This window comes from Hemibagrus wyckioides, linkage group LG10, assembly GCF_019097595.1.
Source record: "Hemibagrus wyckioides isolate EC202008001 linkage group LG10, SWU_Hwy_1.0, whole genome shotgun sequence".
Classification (NCBI taxonomy): Eukaryota; Metazoa; Chordata; class Actinopteri; order Siluriformes; family Bagridae; genus Hemibagrus; species Hemibagrus wyckioides.
This window is the reverse complement of record NC_080719.1, coordinates 7,477,752-7,495,486: the sequence shown is the minus strand read 5'-3', so window position 1 is coordinate 7,495,486 and position 17,735 is coordinate 7,477,752. Positions and strand designations below refer to the sequence as shown.

At 40.5% G+C, this 17,735-nt stretch overlaps 1 protein-coding gene across 5 annotated transcripts; it reads left to right on the top strand.

Annotated features, from left to right (window-relative positions):
* Positions 1-6,162: 6,162 nt before the first annotated feature.
* si:ch73-100l22.3 (centriolar coiled-coil protein of 110 kDa) lies at positions 6,163-17,638 on the top strand. Of its 5 annotated transcripts, none has more exons than XM_058400588.1 (10): positions 6,163-7,220; positions 9,357-9,482; positions 9,573-11,631; positions 12,287-12,390; positions 13,896-14,111; positions 14,254-14,364; positions 14,907-15,005; positions 15,349-15,465; positions 16,733-16,815; positions 17,175-17,638. In XM_058400588.1, exons 1-10 carry the CDS (start codon positions 7,083-7,085, stop codon positions 17,470-17,472), a joined length of 3,351 nt encoding a protein of 1,116 aa, XP_058256571.1. In that variant the 5' UTR covers positions 6,163-7,082; the 3' UTR covers positions 17,473-17,638. The 5 variants fall into 5 exon arrangements, with proteins under 5 accessions (XP_058256571.1, XP_058256575.1, XP_058256573.1 ...); XM_058400592.1 differs by having other exon boundaries at positions 6,177-7,220; positions 16,733-16,819; positions 17,240-17,379; XM_058400590.1 differs by having other exon boundaries at positions 6,189-7,220; positions 17,240-17,637.
* The last annotated feature ends 97 nt before the right edge of the window (positions 17,639-17,735 follow it).

Below are 17,735 nucleotides of genomic sequence, written 5' to 3'. Positions count from 1 at the left end.
CAGGGAAGTGACACTGCACTGATTTTCAATGAGCAAGACGAAGCAATGTGCTCTCTCTCTCTCTCTCTCTCTCTCTCTCTCTCTTGTGGTTTGTTTTTGTTTTTGTTTGTTTTCTTTTTAAATATATATATTTTTTTATTTTGGAAAAAGCCTTTTGTCGAGCTGTATTTTGAGGGAGCACTACTACAAAATGTAAGAGATGTAAACCATTTAGTGAAGGGTCACACCTTCCGCATTATGCTGGGAAGATATTCTCCAAGCACTGTAAGTAGTAATGGTACTGAATTTTATTTGTTTTTGTTTTGTTTTGTTTTTTTGTTTTTTTTTTCTATTCATATTCCTCTAAGTTTCCTTTTTCATATCAAATGTTAGTAGGTTCAATGCAAAAAAAAACCAACAAAAGTTCAATTAGGCCTTAAAAACTATACACCAGCCAAAATGACTTTATTCTTTATTTTAGTTGTTCCAGACCTGAACTAAGTGCATCATGGTCCACTGTCTCCAGAGATCGGGGGTCGGGGGTTCCGAGCTCCATCACACCTGATTTCCTCTCAGAAAGGGCTTGATGTTCAGCACATGAAATGAATCCGGTGTGTTTGTAAGCCTGAGCTGTGTTGTTGCTCTCCAGAGTTTTAGGAACCCTGGTTTAAGCAGAGAGCTGAGTGACAATCCGCAGATACAGACAGCATGAGAAATGCTCCCGTCTTTAAAGCTACTATCGGTAGCCAGCAGTTTTCAGAAACAAGCAGACACCATTTTACACGTCCACTGAGCAATGCCGCCGTAATCCTGGTATGTAATGAGCAAACGTGCTGTATGAGAATCTATTACTCAATGCACTGACTGTAGTTGAAATCCACAGAAACGTTTGCCGGATGCTCGGCTGCGTCGTATCGTGTTATCGGAGTGATTTGTTTATTTTCTTTCATTTTAATTTTTGTCTCAGTCCACTTCAGGTTTGCTGTTTAGTGATGATGGGGCTTTAAACATATCGAGCTCTTCTTAATCTGGATTTATCTGGCATTTAGGTCTGAATAAGTATTGTAGGTCGGTTTGTCTATCGTTTTTTTAGTTCGATTAGAAATCAGTGTAAATGAAGAAAATGAACTTCCTCTGACTGGTTAATCTGTGAATTTGTTCTGTAATGGAGTCTTTGGTCCATTTTTGGCGTTGCTTTCGTAACCAGTGGTGGCGTTTCTCCTATCGGCTGTGGCAGTTCTGTGCGACGTTTCCGTGAGCGCTGTGTGTGTGTGTTTTTTAAAGGGTTAAACTAATGCTACTAGCTTACTAGCGAAACAATGCCGTGCTCCTCATGGAAGTGCTTGTGCTCCAGGTAGCGCCACTGCCTAAAACTTTTAGACTTGCACTCCTCCTCTTTCTGTCGCGCCGTTGGCAGGGGGAGGACGGGGTGGCTCGGCTCGTTCACGTACGTCATTGTTGTCGTCGTCGTGGTGACTTGGTGTTGAAGTGAACATATGAATTATATGCAAATGTGGGCGGTAGGGGAAGATAAGATTTCTGTTTTTTCGTTGTTGGTTTTTCTTTTTCCTTTTCCAGTAACCACAAACAGTGAGAGACTGTTTCCAGTTTTCCATTTGTTTGATTGCTACAGCTTGTCTAATTTTTCTCAAGGCGCTTTATTTGCATGTATAAATATCACATTCCTGCTGAAAAATCCAGCTACCAGATGCCAAAACAGAGACTGAGCTGCTCAAGCTGGTAGACCGCCTTTGCCAGCTGGTAGAAAGAAACCGTTTCTGAATCCCTGCCACTAATGCTACATCATAGACAAAATTATTTTTAAAGAAAATCAGGAGCAAGGCAGGTAGAAAATCTGAAATTTATTGATGAACATGAGTCAAAACTAGTAACAAAACAAAACAACAAAAAAAAAGATGGAAATGAACTTTACCGACTGCCAAAAAGAGGTCTACAAGCTTGACCGGTCCAGTCAGTGTTTTTGTAGCCGGGCAGACCAAGCTGGATTTATTCAGCAGCGATTGAGATTAATCAACAAAGCTAATGCAACAACAATCAACATTTAACAATGCAACAATTAACATTTACCTCAAGACTGTTTCTGGAACATCCTCTGATACAGTAACACAACTTCTTTTGTGTGGCGTTTTTCAATAGAAAATACACTTACAATTCGTTTCCCCCCCCCCCTTTCAAAAATAGTGCTACCTCCCAGGAGCAGAACCCAGTGGATATTAAAAGCAAACTGAGACAATCCTGGGAACAGCTTCCAGATTTGGCTCAGACACTCGCTTGAGATGACCTTGCTGAGAACAATGTGTGTGTAACCACCAACTCGCACCCGTTTGACCCCGAGCCACAACCGGCTCTTTTGTCAGATCAGTAGGAAGCAGCAGGCTGACTGAGAGCTCGCTCTGGTCTCAGGTGTCCGTTTCTGTTGCCGTGCAAAATTGCAACACTTTGTCCTACTTCTCCTCCTGCGGAGTGTAAAGTGTAGTGCGTTAACTACGCCAAGCTACATTAATACATCGTACCCGATGACTTCTATTCGTTCTTGCCTGCTCTGTGGCGTTCCCAGTTGCCTTTCACTTTAAACCTCTTGGGAGGATCATTGAAAGGTTTCATTTCTTCTCAAAGACAAATGAGTCTCAAATTCTTCACGTCTCTCGTCCCTTGTCAAGGTTTAACCAAGAAACCCAGATTTCCGCCTGCATTTGCCCGCCGTGGGCAGTTTTAAATCATTAACCTCTTATTGCACTGCTATTGTAATTGTTAACATCGTTGCCATCGGTGTTTGGGACTTGCTTATCGCGCCGTGTAACTTCTCTTCCCGATTCATGACTCCTAAATCAATAAAACGAGGATCCCCCCACATACTGTCGGATATTTTATACGTTTATATTGATGGCACTTTTGTGCTTCTTTTAGCTTTTTTGGTGCTTGTTGACTTTCTGACTCCTCTGTGTGAAGCAAAAAGAAATGTATCATTTTAATGCAAAATCAATTTGTATGCAGCATTTCAGAGAGAGTTTTGTTTTTGTCCCCTTTCATAGACCAATTTGTTTTCATTTTTTTCCCCTTTTGATTCTCTCCATCACTCAAACTGCTATGTCCACATGACAGACCTCATCATAGGAGTGATGTTTTTCTGTTTTTTGTTTTTTTTCTCTCCCAAAGTTCTCAAGATATAAATTGAGAGGTAATGAACATGGAAAGCATCATTTTATTTTATTTTATTTTATTTTTTTGTCTGTAAAAAGAATCTGTTTGGTTTTTTTTCTGTATGGGGTGTAATGAATTCTGTCACAGTACTTTGTATGGGAATTATACATACAGTAAAAGTCCATTTAATTGTAAGTATTTATCAACTAAGTTATTGTACTTTTTGGAATTTGTAGATAAATAATATAATGTATTGGTATATTAATGATGAAATTAACTGTATCAGTCAGTCTGGGGCGTCTTTTAATTTATTGATGTATATACTGTATGTTTGTTGATATACAGCTTACTTTATTTTGTATATGACCAATAAATACATTTTGAAAAACACTGCCGCCTTTGTGTCTGTGTGTGTGTGTGTGTGTTTAATGAGTGTGTATCTATCTATCTGTGTGTGTGTGCATTTAATGAGTGTATATCTATCTGTGTCTGTGTGTGTGTTTAATTTGATCTGAATGTATGACCTAATTTGTCTATATTAAGAATCTTGCATGTTTAGATTTTTTTGTGCATTAATAGCTCTGCCACATTTCATTTTATTTTATCAAGCAGCTTTTGAAATGACTGTAGCAGAGAGTGACCCAGTTGGAACAACCTATCGGCGGACATATTTTTGGCTTGACATCAGTTAAAAACATGATGATCATGATGGATCCGAGTGAACGCCCCACGCCGCTTCACGTGGGCGCGCAGGTGTCTTGGCGCGTTCCAGAGCGCGCGCATGCTCGCCACTCTCAACAGCACAGACAGCTGATCACGTCCGATGACCGAGAAATGACAAATCTCGTGTCTGTCCTTACAGAGGCTGTAACTTATCATAAAGGAATGTGCTTGCTGAGGTGTAGATGACTTTCCTGACTCTCTCTCTCTCTCTCTATTTTATCATAGGGACTTTTTTGTGTTAGGAGCTGTTAGCCAGACGACACTGTGTCATGGCTGAATTACAAATAACTCCCTCCATCTGTGCACTAAATAGTGTATGAAATAATGGCCTTTAAACCTTAATGCCTTTGTCTGAATTTTTTAATGACATGAAAGTGGAGATCAATAGGATATTAACTACTGTTGTTGTTAGTGCTGACTTGTTATAGTTGACTGGTCTTCTCTCCTGAATGGATTTTAAATGGTGTGAGGAGGGCAAAAAAAAGCTGTTCATTTACTAATTTAAAGGTCAATCACTTAAGAACAAGTTCCAGTTATCTTATCGAACTGGTTCAGTGATTGATTTAGATTCTGTGGGTGGAAAAGTTCAGGAGTAAAAGCTCATCGGCCCACTTAATAATTCTGATGCTACAGCACAATGAGCATTTAATAAATATTTAGCTATAATGAACTCCCATCGGATGCATAACCCTTTCACAGCTGCACTGCACTCAGGAAAATAATGCCAGGTTATTCTTACCTACAGCAAAAAGACTTTATAATGAGTCACAGCGCTGCTGGAGCTGCAGTATTGCACTGATGTTTCACTATCCATGCCTGCTAATATCTTTACTATTACTTAGTGATGCAACCGTGCGCTCAGTGCACAGTAATTGTGTGCGTGCCTTGCCAATTTCAAAGAAACAAACAAAAACCAAACAAGATCTCTGCTTTTTTGTACTTTTGTCATTTTGAAACAGTTGCCATTAATTTTATTTTTTTTTCTTGACCACAATAATGGGCAATTATCTATCTATCTATCTATCTATCTATCTATCTATCTATCTATCTATCTATCTATCCATCCATTCATCTCTCTGTCTATCTATCTATCTATCTATCTGTCTGTCTGTCTGTCTGTCTGTCCGTCTATCTATCTATCTATCTATCTATCTATCTATCTATCTATCTATCTATCTATCTATCTATCTATCTATCTGTCTGTCTGTCTGTCTGTCTATCTATCTATCTATCCTACTGTCTGTCTATCTATCCATCCATCCATCCATCTCTGTCCTACTGTCTATCTATCTATCTATCTATCTATCTATCTATCTATCTATCTATCTATCTGTCTGTCTGTCTGTCTGTCTGTCCGTCTATCTATCTATCTATCTATCTATCTATCTGTCTGTCTGTCTGTCTGTCTGTCTGTCTATCTATCTATCTATCTATCTATCCTACTGTCTGTCTATCTATCCATCCATCCATCCATCTCTGTCCTACTGTCTATCTATCTATCTATCTATCTATCTATCTATCTATCTATCTATCTATCTATCTATCTATCTATCTATCTATCCATTCATCTCTCTGTCTATCTATCTATCTATCTATCTATCTATCTATCTATCTATCTGTCTGTCTGTCTGTCTATCCATCCATCCATCCATCCATCCATCTCTCTGTCCTACTGTCTATCTATCTATCTATCTATCTATCTATCTATCTATCTGTCTGTCTGTCTGTCTATCTATCTATCTATCTATCTATCTATCTATCTATCTATCTATCTATCCTACTGTCTGTCTATCTATCTATCTATCTATCTATCTATCTATCTATCTATCTATCTATCTATCTATCCTACTGTCTGTCTATCTATCTATCTATCTATCTATCTATCTATCTATCTATCTATCTGTCTGTCTGTCTGTCTGTCTATCCATCCATCCATCCATCCATCCATCCATCTCTCTGTCCTACTGTCTGTCTATCTATCTATCTATCTATCTATCTGTCTGTCTGTCCATCCACCCATCCATCCATCTATCTGTCTGTCTATGGATCCTAAGGGTGTACGTATGTATTTATGGATATATTTGAATAATTATTGTTATACTGCCAAGGAAAATGTTTGTTTTTTTCACACCGATAAGCGTCACTGACTTATAAAACTTTGAGAAGCGTGCATTAAACATTTATATCTACTTTATGTGAGACTGTTCAAGCCAGTCTTTTGTTCTCCTGAGCGGCTTTAAACTCTTCCGTGTCTGTAGGTGGCGCTGTGGCTGAAATACAGAGGCTTTAACATGAACGCGCGGCAAAAGCCGTAACGGAATCCCCGGGGGAATTGGATTTATTACTATGATTTAAAAAATAAACGAAAAGCTTATAAATATATAACGTTTATGCTACGCGCTTTTCAGACGGACACCAATTCGCTAGTTTGTAAGTGACCTCAGACTTTCTCTCTTTGGTGCGCCTCGATCCAGATCCACCTTTGTTTTGCTGTTTTACACCAAAAAACACTCAGGATGACGGTTAGAGGTGTGTTTTTTTAACACACTTGTATTCCGACAACGCCTCGCGCTAAAACTGACTAGCGTTTCATACTCTCGCGCTGTTCGATGATTGGACAGTTGTCTGTCCCGCGCAAGAGGCGGGAGCCTAACAGCAAATCCTACCCCAGGAGGCGGGGCTTGTCAGAGTGCAGCTAGGAAACGCACTTTTCACTACGAAACGGCTAAAAAAAACGTAAACATTGGGCTAGGTCGCTAACGGCAACTGAGTTAAAACTAACGCTTATTCTGTTTACATGGGAGGTTTTTTACATTTCTCAAGTAAAAATGTAAGAGTTTTGCCTCATTTACATTAGGAGACTTGAAGTGGGTTGTTTTGAGCTACAGTTTGATGTTAGCATCTCGTATCTGGGATAAATTAGCCTGCTGTTAGTTAGCTGCTTGATTCTAACGGGCTCTAGATAACTCTTTATAAAAATGGAGATTTTTCTGTTCCTCGCGTTGATCATGTGATAATTATAGGGTCTTGTTTGAAAAATTACAGAGTAAAGTAAGCGCTAGCAAGCTAAATAAGAGATATGCCAGTCATCATTACTGCTAACAGTTTGTCGCTTGTTTTCTTAACATGCTGGACGTTAGCCTGATGCGTTTGTTTAACAAACTCTGAGGACAAATTATTCTTTTCAAGCAAGCAGTACGTTAAGGGTTCTTTATACAATGGAAAACTATGAGGAATTTATCCAAAGACAAGCTATCCACATACAGAGGAATGTCAGTGAAAAGCCTCCTGAACCCCAAATCAACCAGCCGTCATCGACCATAAGATTTCACGGCTTGCCCATTCTGCCTCCTCTGGTAAGTGTCTGAGAATTTTGTGTTGGCTTTAATTGTGAATATAGTGTACTGATTTTGTAGTGATGGACAGTAGGCGAAATAAAACATTAATAATAAATACACACACGTGTATATGTATATATGTACACACACACACACTATATTGCCAAAAGATTTGGGACACCCCTTCACATCATTGAATTCAGGTGTTGTTTTTCAGGGGCTCCTTAGTTCCAGTGAAAGGAACTCTTAATGCTTCAGCATACCAAGACATTTTGACAAGACAATGTGGGAACAGTTTGGGGATGACCTCTTCCTGTTCCAACATGACTGCACACCAGTGCACTGACGTTGAATGAGAAGGCCTGGCTCTCAGTCTCTGCTCTAATTCATCCCAAAGGTGTTCTATCAGGTTGAGGTCAGGACTCTGTACAGGCCAGTCAAGTTCCTCCACACCAAACTCACTCATCCATGTCTTTATGGACCTTGCTTTGTGCACGGGTGTACGTTCATGTTGGAACAGGAAGGGGTCATCCACCAAACTGTTCCCACAAAGTTGGGAGCATGAAATTGTCCAAAATGTCTCGGTATGTTGAAGCATTAAAAGTTCCTTTCACTGGAACTAAGGGGCCAAGCCCAACCCTTGAAAAACAACACCTGAATTTGGAGGGGTGTCCCAAACCTTTTGGCAATATAGTGTATATACAAAATAATCTCAACACCCATTGTTATTAGAGGTTAATATTATTTCTGTAGGCTACTGTGGAAAAATTATTGTTGTTTTTATTATTATTATTATTATTTTGTTGCTATATATTGTCTAGGTCGCATGCTAGTATAAAACAAGTTGTGTTGAGGAGTGGTTAGTTAGTTTAAGACTTATCAAACGTCCAGCGGGGGACAGGTTGTGGGTGCCTGTTTAGCAGGAGCATCTTTAATGGTCAACTGTTTGGTGTTTCAAGTGCAACAGTGTCTACGATTATGACTGTGTATACAAATCATGGCAGGATTTCATGAGCGAAGAAGAATAATGGACGGAAATCAAAACTTAATAATAGGGACTGTCAAACACTAGGAAGGATTGTGTCCAAACAACACTGAACTACTGCGGCAAAAGTGACAGCAGAACTTAAAGACCATGTTTACACAAAAACAGTCCACAGAGAACTTCACAAAGCCAACATCAATGAAAGAGTTGCAGCTGATAAACCATTAATCACAGACATCAGTGCTAAAATGTGAAAAAGATGGAGTCATGATCATAAAGCCTGGACAGCTGAAGACGAAACTGGAGTGATTATGGTCTGATGAATCATCATTTATATTATTCCCAATAACAGGTTGAGTTTATGTATGGAGAACCTCCAGTGAACTGTACAACTGGTCAAACGTGGAGCTTTGATTTTTGAAGATTTCAGCAGCCATATCTTGGTGTTCCGCTGGCCCTGTCTTTAGCGTACGTGGTTGTGTTACTGCCAGCAAGTATTTGGACATTTAAGTGATCAGGTGCATCCTATGGTCCACCTGCCACGGCCAGCTCAATCACTTGACTTAATATCATTAAACCAATATGGGAAATTTTGATGAATGGTACAGTATTTCGCTAGAAGATGTTCAGAAATTGTATGAGTCTATTCCAAGAAGGTTGGAAGCTGTATTAAATGCAAACGGTGCAAAACTTTAATAATAAAGGACACCTGTTGGGATCTTGTAAGGAAGGTACTATAATTTATATGCTTATCTAATGAGCTAGCAATTGCGGTACACTTTAAGCTCGAAGACATCACAAGCAGGCAATAATTCAGTCCAAATAACACTTGAATGCAGCTCTACATACCACATGGAAAGTCAGAAGAAGAATTTTTCTGTAGTGTACATTAGTGTACACAGTGTCATTGTAAGCAAGTTATTTTTAGAAAATTAAAATATCGCTAACTGTTGTCTCCAAAAACTGCACTTTCCTCCACTGTGTGGAAATTAAAAATACTGCTATCAATTCTTTTTTTCCTAGCTTTCACATAATCTTGATTTGAGTGCAGCTTTTAGTAAATGATTGATATATAATTACAGTAATTCTGATAGTGCATGAAGGCATAATTTTCTGTGAATTCTATGAATTCTGGAGACTGAACATGACTTAAAGTATTTCTTTTTCAGCTGAACAAAGATCAGAAGGAAGAAATGCAAAGCCTGAGAGAAGCAGCCACTAATCTTACAAATAAGAGGAAAACATTGTCACTGTCTCGGGTGTCTCATGTACAGGCCATACTAGAGAGTGTTCAGGTAATGCATAAATCGCAGAATGCCACAGATGTCAGCTTGTTACATATCCAATTATTTACAGTCTTTTTATGCTTTCTTCCTTTGATTTAGCTGCGAAAGGTTCCAACCATTGAAGAGTTTAAGGATGAGACAGGACTAGAAAATCCATTAAACACTAAATGCCAAAGCATCACTTGCCTTCATGGAGGTTACAATGAGTATAACAAAGCTACTGAAAGCCACTGGAATTCATCCTCCTTAACTCTCACTCAACAAATGCCTAGTGAGAAAATGGCAATAATGGAAAGTCACCCACTAACATCTACAGCTTGTGATGGTCATACAGCTTTAAGCCTTAGACCTTTTGAAGGAGAAGATTCATTAGAGAGCAGTCACACAACTGTTCTGTTTGGAGGTCTTCCTGTGTTTGGTCACAAGCTGGAGCGAGCTGTGGAGATGAACACAGGTTATGGATATGACTCATCCCCACTCTCTTATTCGGAGAAACATTCTCTTTTAGATGCTAGCCACCAAGGGCTATCATCTGGATATGTGACAAATGAAACCAATGACATCACCCCTAGCTGGATTAACAGAACAGAAAACATCAGAAAAGTTCCAGAGGGCAGACAATCGCATGGTGGTGAAGTTATATTAAATTCCTCAAACCAGTCTAATAGGGCTGGTGACATTATCAGCCATACTCCAGTAGATGGAGAGGTCCTGGAGGAGGAGTATCTAGCTTTGAACAATGCACAGATTAATGAGGGTACAGAGCCAGTAAATTTAGAAGTGGAGCCAGAGCTGTCCGAAGGACCTTACCACATGAGTCTGCAGAATCTTTTGAAGAAATCTCAAGAGCACAGGCGGCGTCAGCGACTCCTGCGTAACCAGGCAAAGGCTTTGAAAGCCAGTGAAGCTGGACGTGCCAATGAACACAGTCTCTCTGATAAGGAAAATGAAGGATGGCTGCCAGGGGACAATGGGCAGGCTGAGGTCAAGAGAACCAGTGAGAACCAGGGGGAGGATCATTTAGCAGATCAAGATCCCCTGACACACAAACAAGGTGAAGGGAGAGAGAGTATAGAGCATTGTGAAGCCATCCACCAACACACAGATTGCCTTAATCTCACTTCAGCCTCAAACAGCACAGGGAGTACAAACGGAAAGGCGTCAGCTTTCTCAAACCGTCCAAATACAGCTGTCAGTCCCACTCAATCCACTTCAGCAAAATCTCTTTACCAGTCCAGGGGCAAGAAAATGGGCAGCATGTTGCCCAGACCTTGCCTAACAGGAAATAAAAAATTTAAGAATATTCCTACTCCCAAGATTTGCTTAAGCCCGGTGCGCAGTAAAAAAGGCAGTGCCACGTCTGCCTCAGTCAGAAAAGCCCTGGTCAAGATGCCTGTCTGTGTGGATGATGAAGCAAGACCAAATCCATGTGGGCAAAGCAAAAGCAGACCTGTAAGTCTCCCGCCAGGGACTGAGGGAGTTGTGCCTGTGTGCAAGAGCATGGATCAGGCCAAACAGATCGCTCAGCTGGAGCTTAACCTGTCAAGCCTTAAAGTTCTAATCTCCGATCTGGAGTCTACACTCGCAGAGTCGCAGGCACACAATCCCACAGACGCAGCCAACAACCCCCAGCAAACCCTGCTTTCGGAACATGAAAGTGTTTCTCTGCCTGCTAGTGATGGAAAGTCTCCATGTGTGGTTACTTTTAGTGAGACAGTACAGCAGAAAGTCCTAGCTAAGGATCATGGGATACAGCATGATCCGCCACAACGTGTCACCTCTCTGGTGCAGAAAATGAGGGTGCCGGAGGCTTTCTGTACCATCAGTGGTTCAAAGCAGCTCTCTGAGAGGACTGCTGTTTTCACAAATGCCAACAATCAGCTTGAAGAAAGGAAGAATGCCTCGGGCGACAAAAAGAAAGCATCTGAAAACATGGAAGACTCCCTAAATGGCTCATCTCTTAATCGGTCTTATGATGTGGACACACCCTCAGGACTGTGGTCCCAGTCTGGACCCAGAGGAAAGCAGCTGACCCCAGAGCTGGTTGGGCAAGAGGGGGTGTCACGTGCCAAACGCAGGCTACAAATGAACATTGTGGATGGAAACACGTTGGGCCAACAGAGCAATGAGGAACGACCTCAGTCCAGTACACCTAAAGGTAAGAGAAGCGTTTCTGAACATCCTGCGTCACTGATTACTGAATGCGCACTTGTATGACAGTTTTTAAAGCTACAGTCTGTAGGATTTCTTTTGTCGGACATTAAAGGGACAAAGTAAGTTATGGGAAAGACTATAAACAACAAAATTCATACGTCATATAACCAGTTCACACGCGTCCTACATCATCACAGAGAGAAGTATGCCTAACTTTTGCAGAATTTCTAGATCTTATACCCAGCAGCTCTAAACCACAATGAAGCATAAGAACTTTGTTTTGTAAAAGAGAAAAAAGTAATTGGCTTATTGCGTAATGCTTCAATTTTGTTTGTTTGTAAAGGAATGCTATTGCCTTTCCTTCCTTTAAATCCCATTGTTAACCCATATGAGGCATATTTTGTCAGACTGGCTTTATGATCCTTTTAAGAGGATAATTCTTGATAAACCCCCTCGCTGTAATGATGATGGTGAGATAATAGTCTTGTCTCACTTGTGATGCTCGTTAAGTACCCTGCGAGAAGTTGTGCTTCTGTGCAGCATAATGATTTTGCTTTAAGTGCTGCTGCAGCGATTAGTTGATCTGTCATGATTAGAATGAACCATTATTAAAGAAATGATGTAGACTAACTGAGAGCTTACGCTTTATATGTCATCAGCGATGCAGAGGGCGGTGCAGGAGCTAGAGCTGAGGGATGAGCATGGTGCGCAGGTCAAAGCTCTGATGGAGGAGCAGTGGAGACAACAGCATGAAATGCTGCAGGTGACAAATGCAATGGAACACATTATACTAGATCATTAATTCTGTTCTACATTACCACAGGACCTAACGCAACAGGTTGGAGCAAATCTGAAACAGTCTAATAATTAAATAGCCCCTCATTTAAAAAAAATATTTCAAACTGTAACATGATTACTTTAATAATTATATACTTTTGTAAATCTATACAAATTTGATTTCATAACTCATGGCTAAAGGTTTTTGGGCACCTTACCAGTCACACTCATGTGCCTTCCGATCCAGATTTAGTCCACTTTTCGCTGTTTTAAATCCTCCACTCATCTGGAAAGGCTTTCCAGTAGATTTTGGAGCGTGGCTGCAGGCTTTTGTTCTCATTCAGCCACAGAAGTATTAGTGAAGTCAGGCACTGATGACAGGCGATGAGGCCTGGCTGTTACGTGGGGTTGAGCCCAAGGCTCTGTGCTTGGCAAACTTGGCATGTCTTAATGGAGCACACTTTGTGTTTCTGTGAAGGGACATCTTAATGCTACATGTTCACATAATATGTGGGACACCATAATAGTGCATTATTTCAGAAATCTTTATAATGCTTGGCTAAAATTTTCAATTCTTAGAGGCACTTACAGATATCACATTAACCTTTATTCCCCTTCCTGTTCACTGGTGGAATGGCAAACCTCTAACTTCTTCCTGTTTGGCTGTAACAGTGACATTTTTCCACCCATTCTGATAGCTGATGTGAACATTACCTGAAACTGCTGGTCCGTATCAGCATGATTTTATGCATTGCACTGCTGCCACAATATTGGCTGATTAGATAACTGCATGAATGAGAAGGTATACATTTGTTTCATATAAAGTGCTCAGTGATTGTATATAGCAGTGGCAATGTATAGAAAGGCCCAAAACCGCAGTCCGAAATGTCAAAAGAGCTTTGTCTAAAAGTTGAATTAAATCTTCAGAAAGAAGCATAAGCTACATCTGTTTCTCTTATTCAAGGACGTTGGCTTCTATTTCTCCTTCACTGTGCTCTGTAGGCCGTGTCCTTGCACCATTAATTACATGCTGTAATTTATGCATCTAACAGACCATTAATGAACTTGGGCTGCTTTTGTAATGGATCCTGGCATCTCTCTCTCTCTCTCTCCCTCTCTCTCTCTCCCCCCTCTTTTGGTGGGTGTATCAGGTCAGAAAGGAGAAATCCAGCCTTGTTTTGGGAATTGACACAGAAAATGAGCGGATCATTTTTGTTTAATTGATGAGTGTCTGAGCTTAAGTGCTGATCCCTCAGTGCCCTGTTGCTCATGTCTTTTAGTGGGGTGTCTAATAATGCCACCTGTGTTCCCCATTAATATTTTTGCCCAAGTTACCGTCCTTCATTTACCCTGTTTCATCTCAAACCATTCCCTTATTTTCTCCCATTGGCCTCTTTTGGACCCACCCTCCTCTCTTCATCCATTATATCTCATGGCCTCTTTTAGCCTCTGTCCATCCATTCATCCATTTTCTTTCTCTCTCCATTTCAGTCTCTGGCAATGAAGTACCAGTTTCTACGGAGCGTGTCCTTCCCATGTCCCAGCTCAGGATCACGTCTGGAGGACATGACAACCTCCTGTCTCTCCTCCTCCCCTGTTTCTGTGGGGCTGGGCTCTTCTTCCCATCCACATGAGCTCACACTGTCTGAACTGAGTGCTCTGTCAGACTCGCTGCACATTTCACAGGTGCCTTCCACGACATTGCCAGTAACGTATAAACCAATTCATATAAAGGTTATTGCTAGTAATGTAGATGTGGAATAATCCTAGTGGTGTTGCTGGGTTACATTCCTGATTTTTTTTTTTTCCCCCCCTTCCCTCTTTATGGCTTGTGTCTGTGCTCTTCTAGTCCCGTCTTCCTCTGTGTCATCGCCCCCTGGTGGCAGCGGCTGTGAAAGGCTACCTGACCCGCAGGCTTCTTCATACAGAGAGAGTAGCTCAGCTCATCAGAACCATTAAGGTGACAAATGCAAAAACCTCTTCCAAACACCCCTTTAAAATATGTCTTCCTTTGACTATTAAGTCATTTGTTATATTATTTTTCTTTTCCAACAATGATTTTGGAAAAACTGTAATAACAATCATACAAATAACTCAGAGACTCGACACTGAAAGCAGCACAGATGGTGTCTCATCAATGGAAATTTGACTAAAAATAGTGTCACGGATATAAAGTAGTACTTGGCGCATATTTGTCAATCCTCTCAGAATTACATAAGAACTGTGATAAGTGTTGTTATGTCTAAAATGACTCAGCTTTGCGTTTGGGACTTGCATTATCAGGTCACTTAAACAAATATCATGACATTCTCTAGCTAGCTGTTTACTGAGTGTATCTATAGATGTATACTGTTTATATTATTTTAATAGCTTTTTTGTGTTAATGTTAAGTTTTTTGTTGTTTCATGAAAGTGTTTACAGGAACTGCATGTTAATGAAAAAAATAGATATTAGAAATTTAATAACACCGTTCTAATTTATTTGTTTTAACCTCTCACAAAGGACACTCGGCTGTTTCTCCAGAGCTTTCAGCCTCCCACACCAGGCAGAGAGTACAACAGCAAACAGGATCGAGTCCTACAAGAAAGAGTCACACTACAGGTAAGCACACTCTCTCTGACGTGCGAAGGTCTTCCTCAATCCGAATGAATTCTTTATGTGTATACTAACTGTTAAAATGATCTATTTGTAAGTACATGTATGAATGAACATATGAGGAGCAGCACTTGGTGCTTCTAAAATAACAAGAAGCCTGTCTGTGGATGTTTCATCAAAATGCATTCTACCTGTCCTTACTGACCACCACATTTGGTCCAAAGTGTGCATAGTATTATTTTTCTATTTCCCGAAAAACCACCCTTTTAAAGCAGGTTTAATTTTAACTGGTCTCACCCTAAAGCCTACATGTTAGCTTTTAATATCTTTTCACATCTCTCTATTACAGTTGCGCTCAGCACAGTACGAGCTACACGACCTGTTCTTCAGAGTGTCTCCTGCAGAGCGCATGCAGGTGATCAGCTGGGACCGCCAGCTGACCAGAGAGAGGGAGCTCAGACGTACGGTAATGTCATTATGATCTCAACTTCAGGACTGCACAGAAGTCACATTCAAATAATTCTATTAAAACTTGTTGGTGCAAATGGCCTTGGGTCTGGAGTACCGAATCAACTCTAAAGCTGTAACAGTCTAACAGGCTTCTTATTCTTTTTCTTATCACTCAATCACTCTGTGATCACTGGCTTTGCTCTTGTGTATTTTCCGTATCGATCGTGGAAGTGCTGTACGTCAATACCATCTAAAAGTGTCAAGCTGACAGCAAGCCTCAGGACATTTGGTTATTGGCTCTATGCCTGCTGGCATTTTATGAGTTTTTAATTATCTGTTTTTATACCTGGAATGTAATGATCAAAGTGAATAATTCAAGGTTCATACCTAGCTGCTGTTATAATTTCGTGATATTGGTCAAAGTGTCGTCTAATCATACGGCAGGTATCAGGAGTTTCAAATACATACACTGTAACTTAGTTAAACGGAGTACACTCGCTGTGTGTGTGGAGTTTGCATGTTCTCCCCGTGCTTGGTGGGTTTCCCCCGGGTGCTCCAGTTTCCTCCCACAGTCCAAAGACATGCTTCTAGGCTGATTGGAGACTCTAAACTGCCCGTAGTGTGTGATTGCGTGAGTGAATGAGAGTGTGAGTGTGTGCCCTGCGATGGGTTGGCACTCCGTCCAGAGTGTATCCTGCCTTGATGCCCGATGACGCCTGAGGCTCCCCGTGACCCGAGGATAGATCAGATAAGCGGTACAGACAATGAAATGAAATGAAAAATTTTAATGAAAAATATTTCAGGCGTTTGCCTGCTGCTCCTTGCCTTATTTAGTCTCAAAGCATGCATATCAGTGACTAACTCCCATATATTAAATGCTTCCCAAGTCACTAAACAAATAATGGATGCTTGTATACTTTGTGATTTCCTCCTGTGATAATTATACTGCTGTCAATGAGAAATTTCTATCACGTATACAAAGCATATTAGCATCCTCCTCCTGATAAACAAATCCAATAGGGATTGTAAACAGGCTTTTAAGGACCAGCATAGGTTAAAGCCTCTGTCTGTCAGTATCATGCTGAAAATTGCACTGGCAATACATTAATGGCTAGAAAGTCAGGACACTTCCCAGGAATTTACACCCACTCGCTTATTTATTTTTTTTTAAAGATAAGTAAATGTATGCATAGAATTTGAAGATCTGGTGAGCTTTTCATGTACTGACCGAATGTTACTCTGTAAAATTAGAAGAATGTGTTTTTTGGGGGGGTTTTTTCCAGGAGAATACAGAGCTGCAGGGCAGAAGGAAAGGTTCTCTGTCTGCTGCCACTAGGAAAGCCCTGGAGAGGAAGAGGACAATAACGTGAGTGCGTTTCTGAAGATTTACTGTTTTTCATCCATACAACTGAAGATTTGTGTAACCAGCCATTGAAGATCTAATACATAAGGTTGAGGATCCTAGCGCTCACACATTCAGTGTAATGTATTTAAAGGTATTTTCACACACAGCTTGAATATCCAGGGTCCTGGTGCTGGAGAAACTCTGGACTAAGCACTTTCTCTCCAACAGAACGATTTGTTTTTTGTTTTAAAGTAAAAAAAAAAAAAAACACTTTAAAAGGACAGCACAAGGGATACTAGGCAAGGACCTGGTTTCAGTACTGAACAGACCAAATATAACAAGTTCTCATAAGTCTCCTTAGTTTTTTTTTTTTTTTCCAGGCCCTCAGGCCGCTTTCTCCTGAGGAAAGCTGATGTAACTTCCTCGTTGGTGTTGCTGTTGTCAGGTTACAGAAGAAAGCGGCAGAAAGGACAAAGCCGGCAGTGGGTGCAGAGGAAAGATGGACGTTTGTGCCAAACCCACGCAGAGTTCCAAAGAAGACTACTCCGTTACGGCGCAGGTGAAGAGCTTACACTTCTGCTGCACACACAGACGCCAACACAGCATGGGGCCTTGCTAGAATATCACCATGTCATGTTTAATGACACAATGCCTTTATTTATTTTTTTTAAAAGTTAGGTGTCAAAATTTGGAAAAGTTTCCTATTTATTCATCTCGCCAAGTTTATTGTGAAATGTAGCTTGCAAATTGACAGGTAGTTCATTATTTTTTTTTTTTTTTTTTTACTCTCAGCTATTATATTGACTTGCTTCTTAATTTATTTTGTATTTGCATCTGACCACTTTCTAATAAATGACTGCGCTAATTGGTTCCTGTGCCCTTCATTAATATTTATCTGAAGCAAATGAATGTTCAGGAAAACGTTTCATCAATTAATTAAA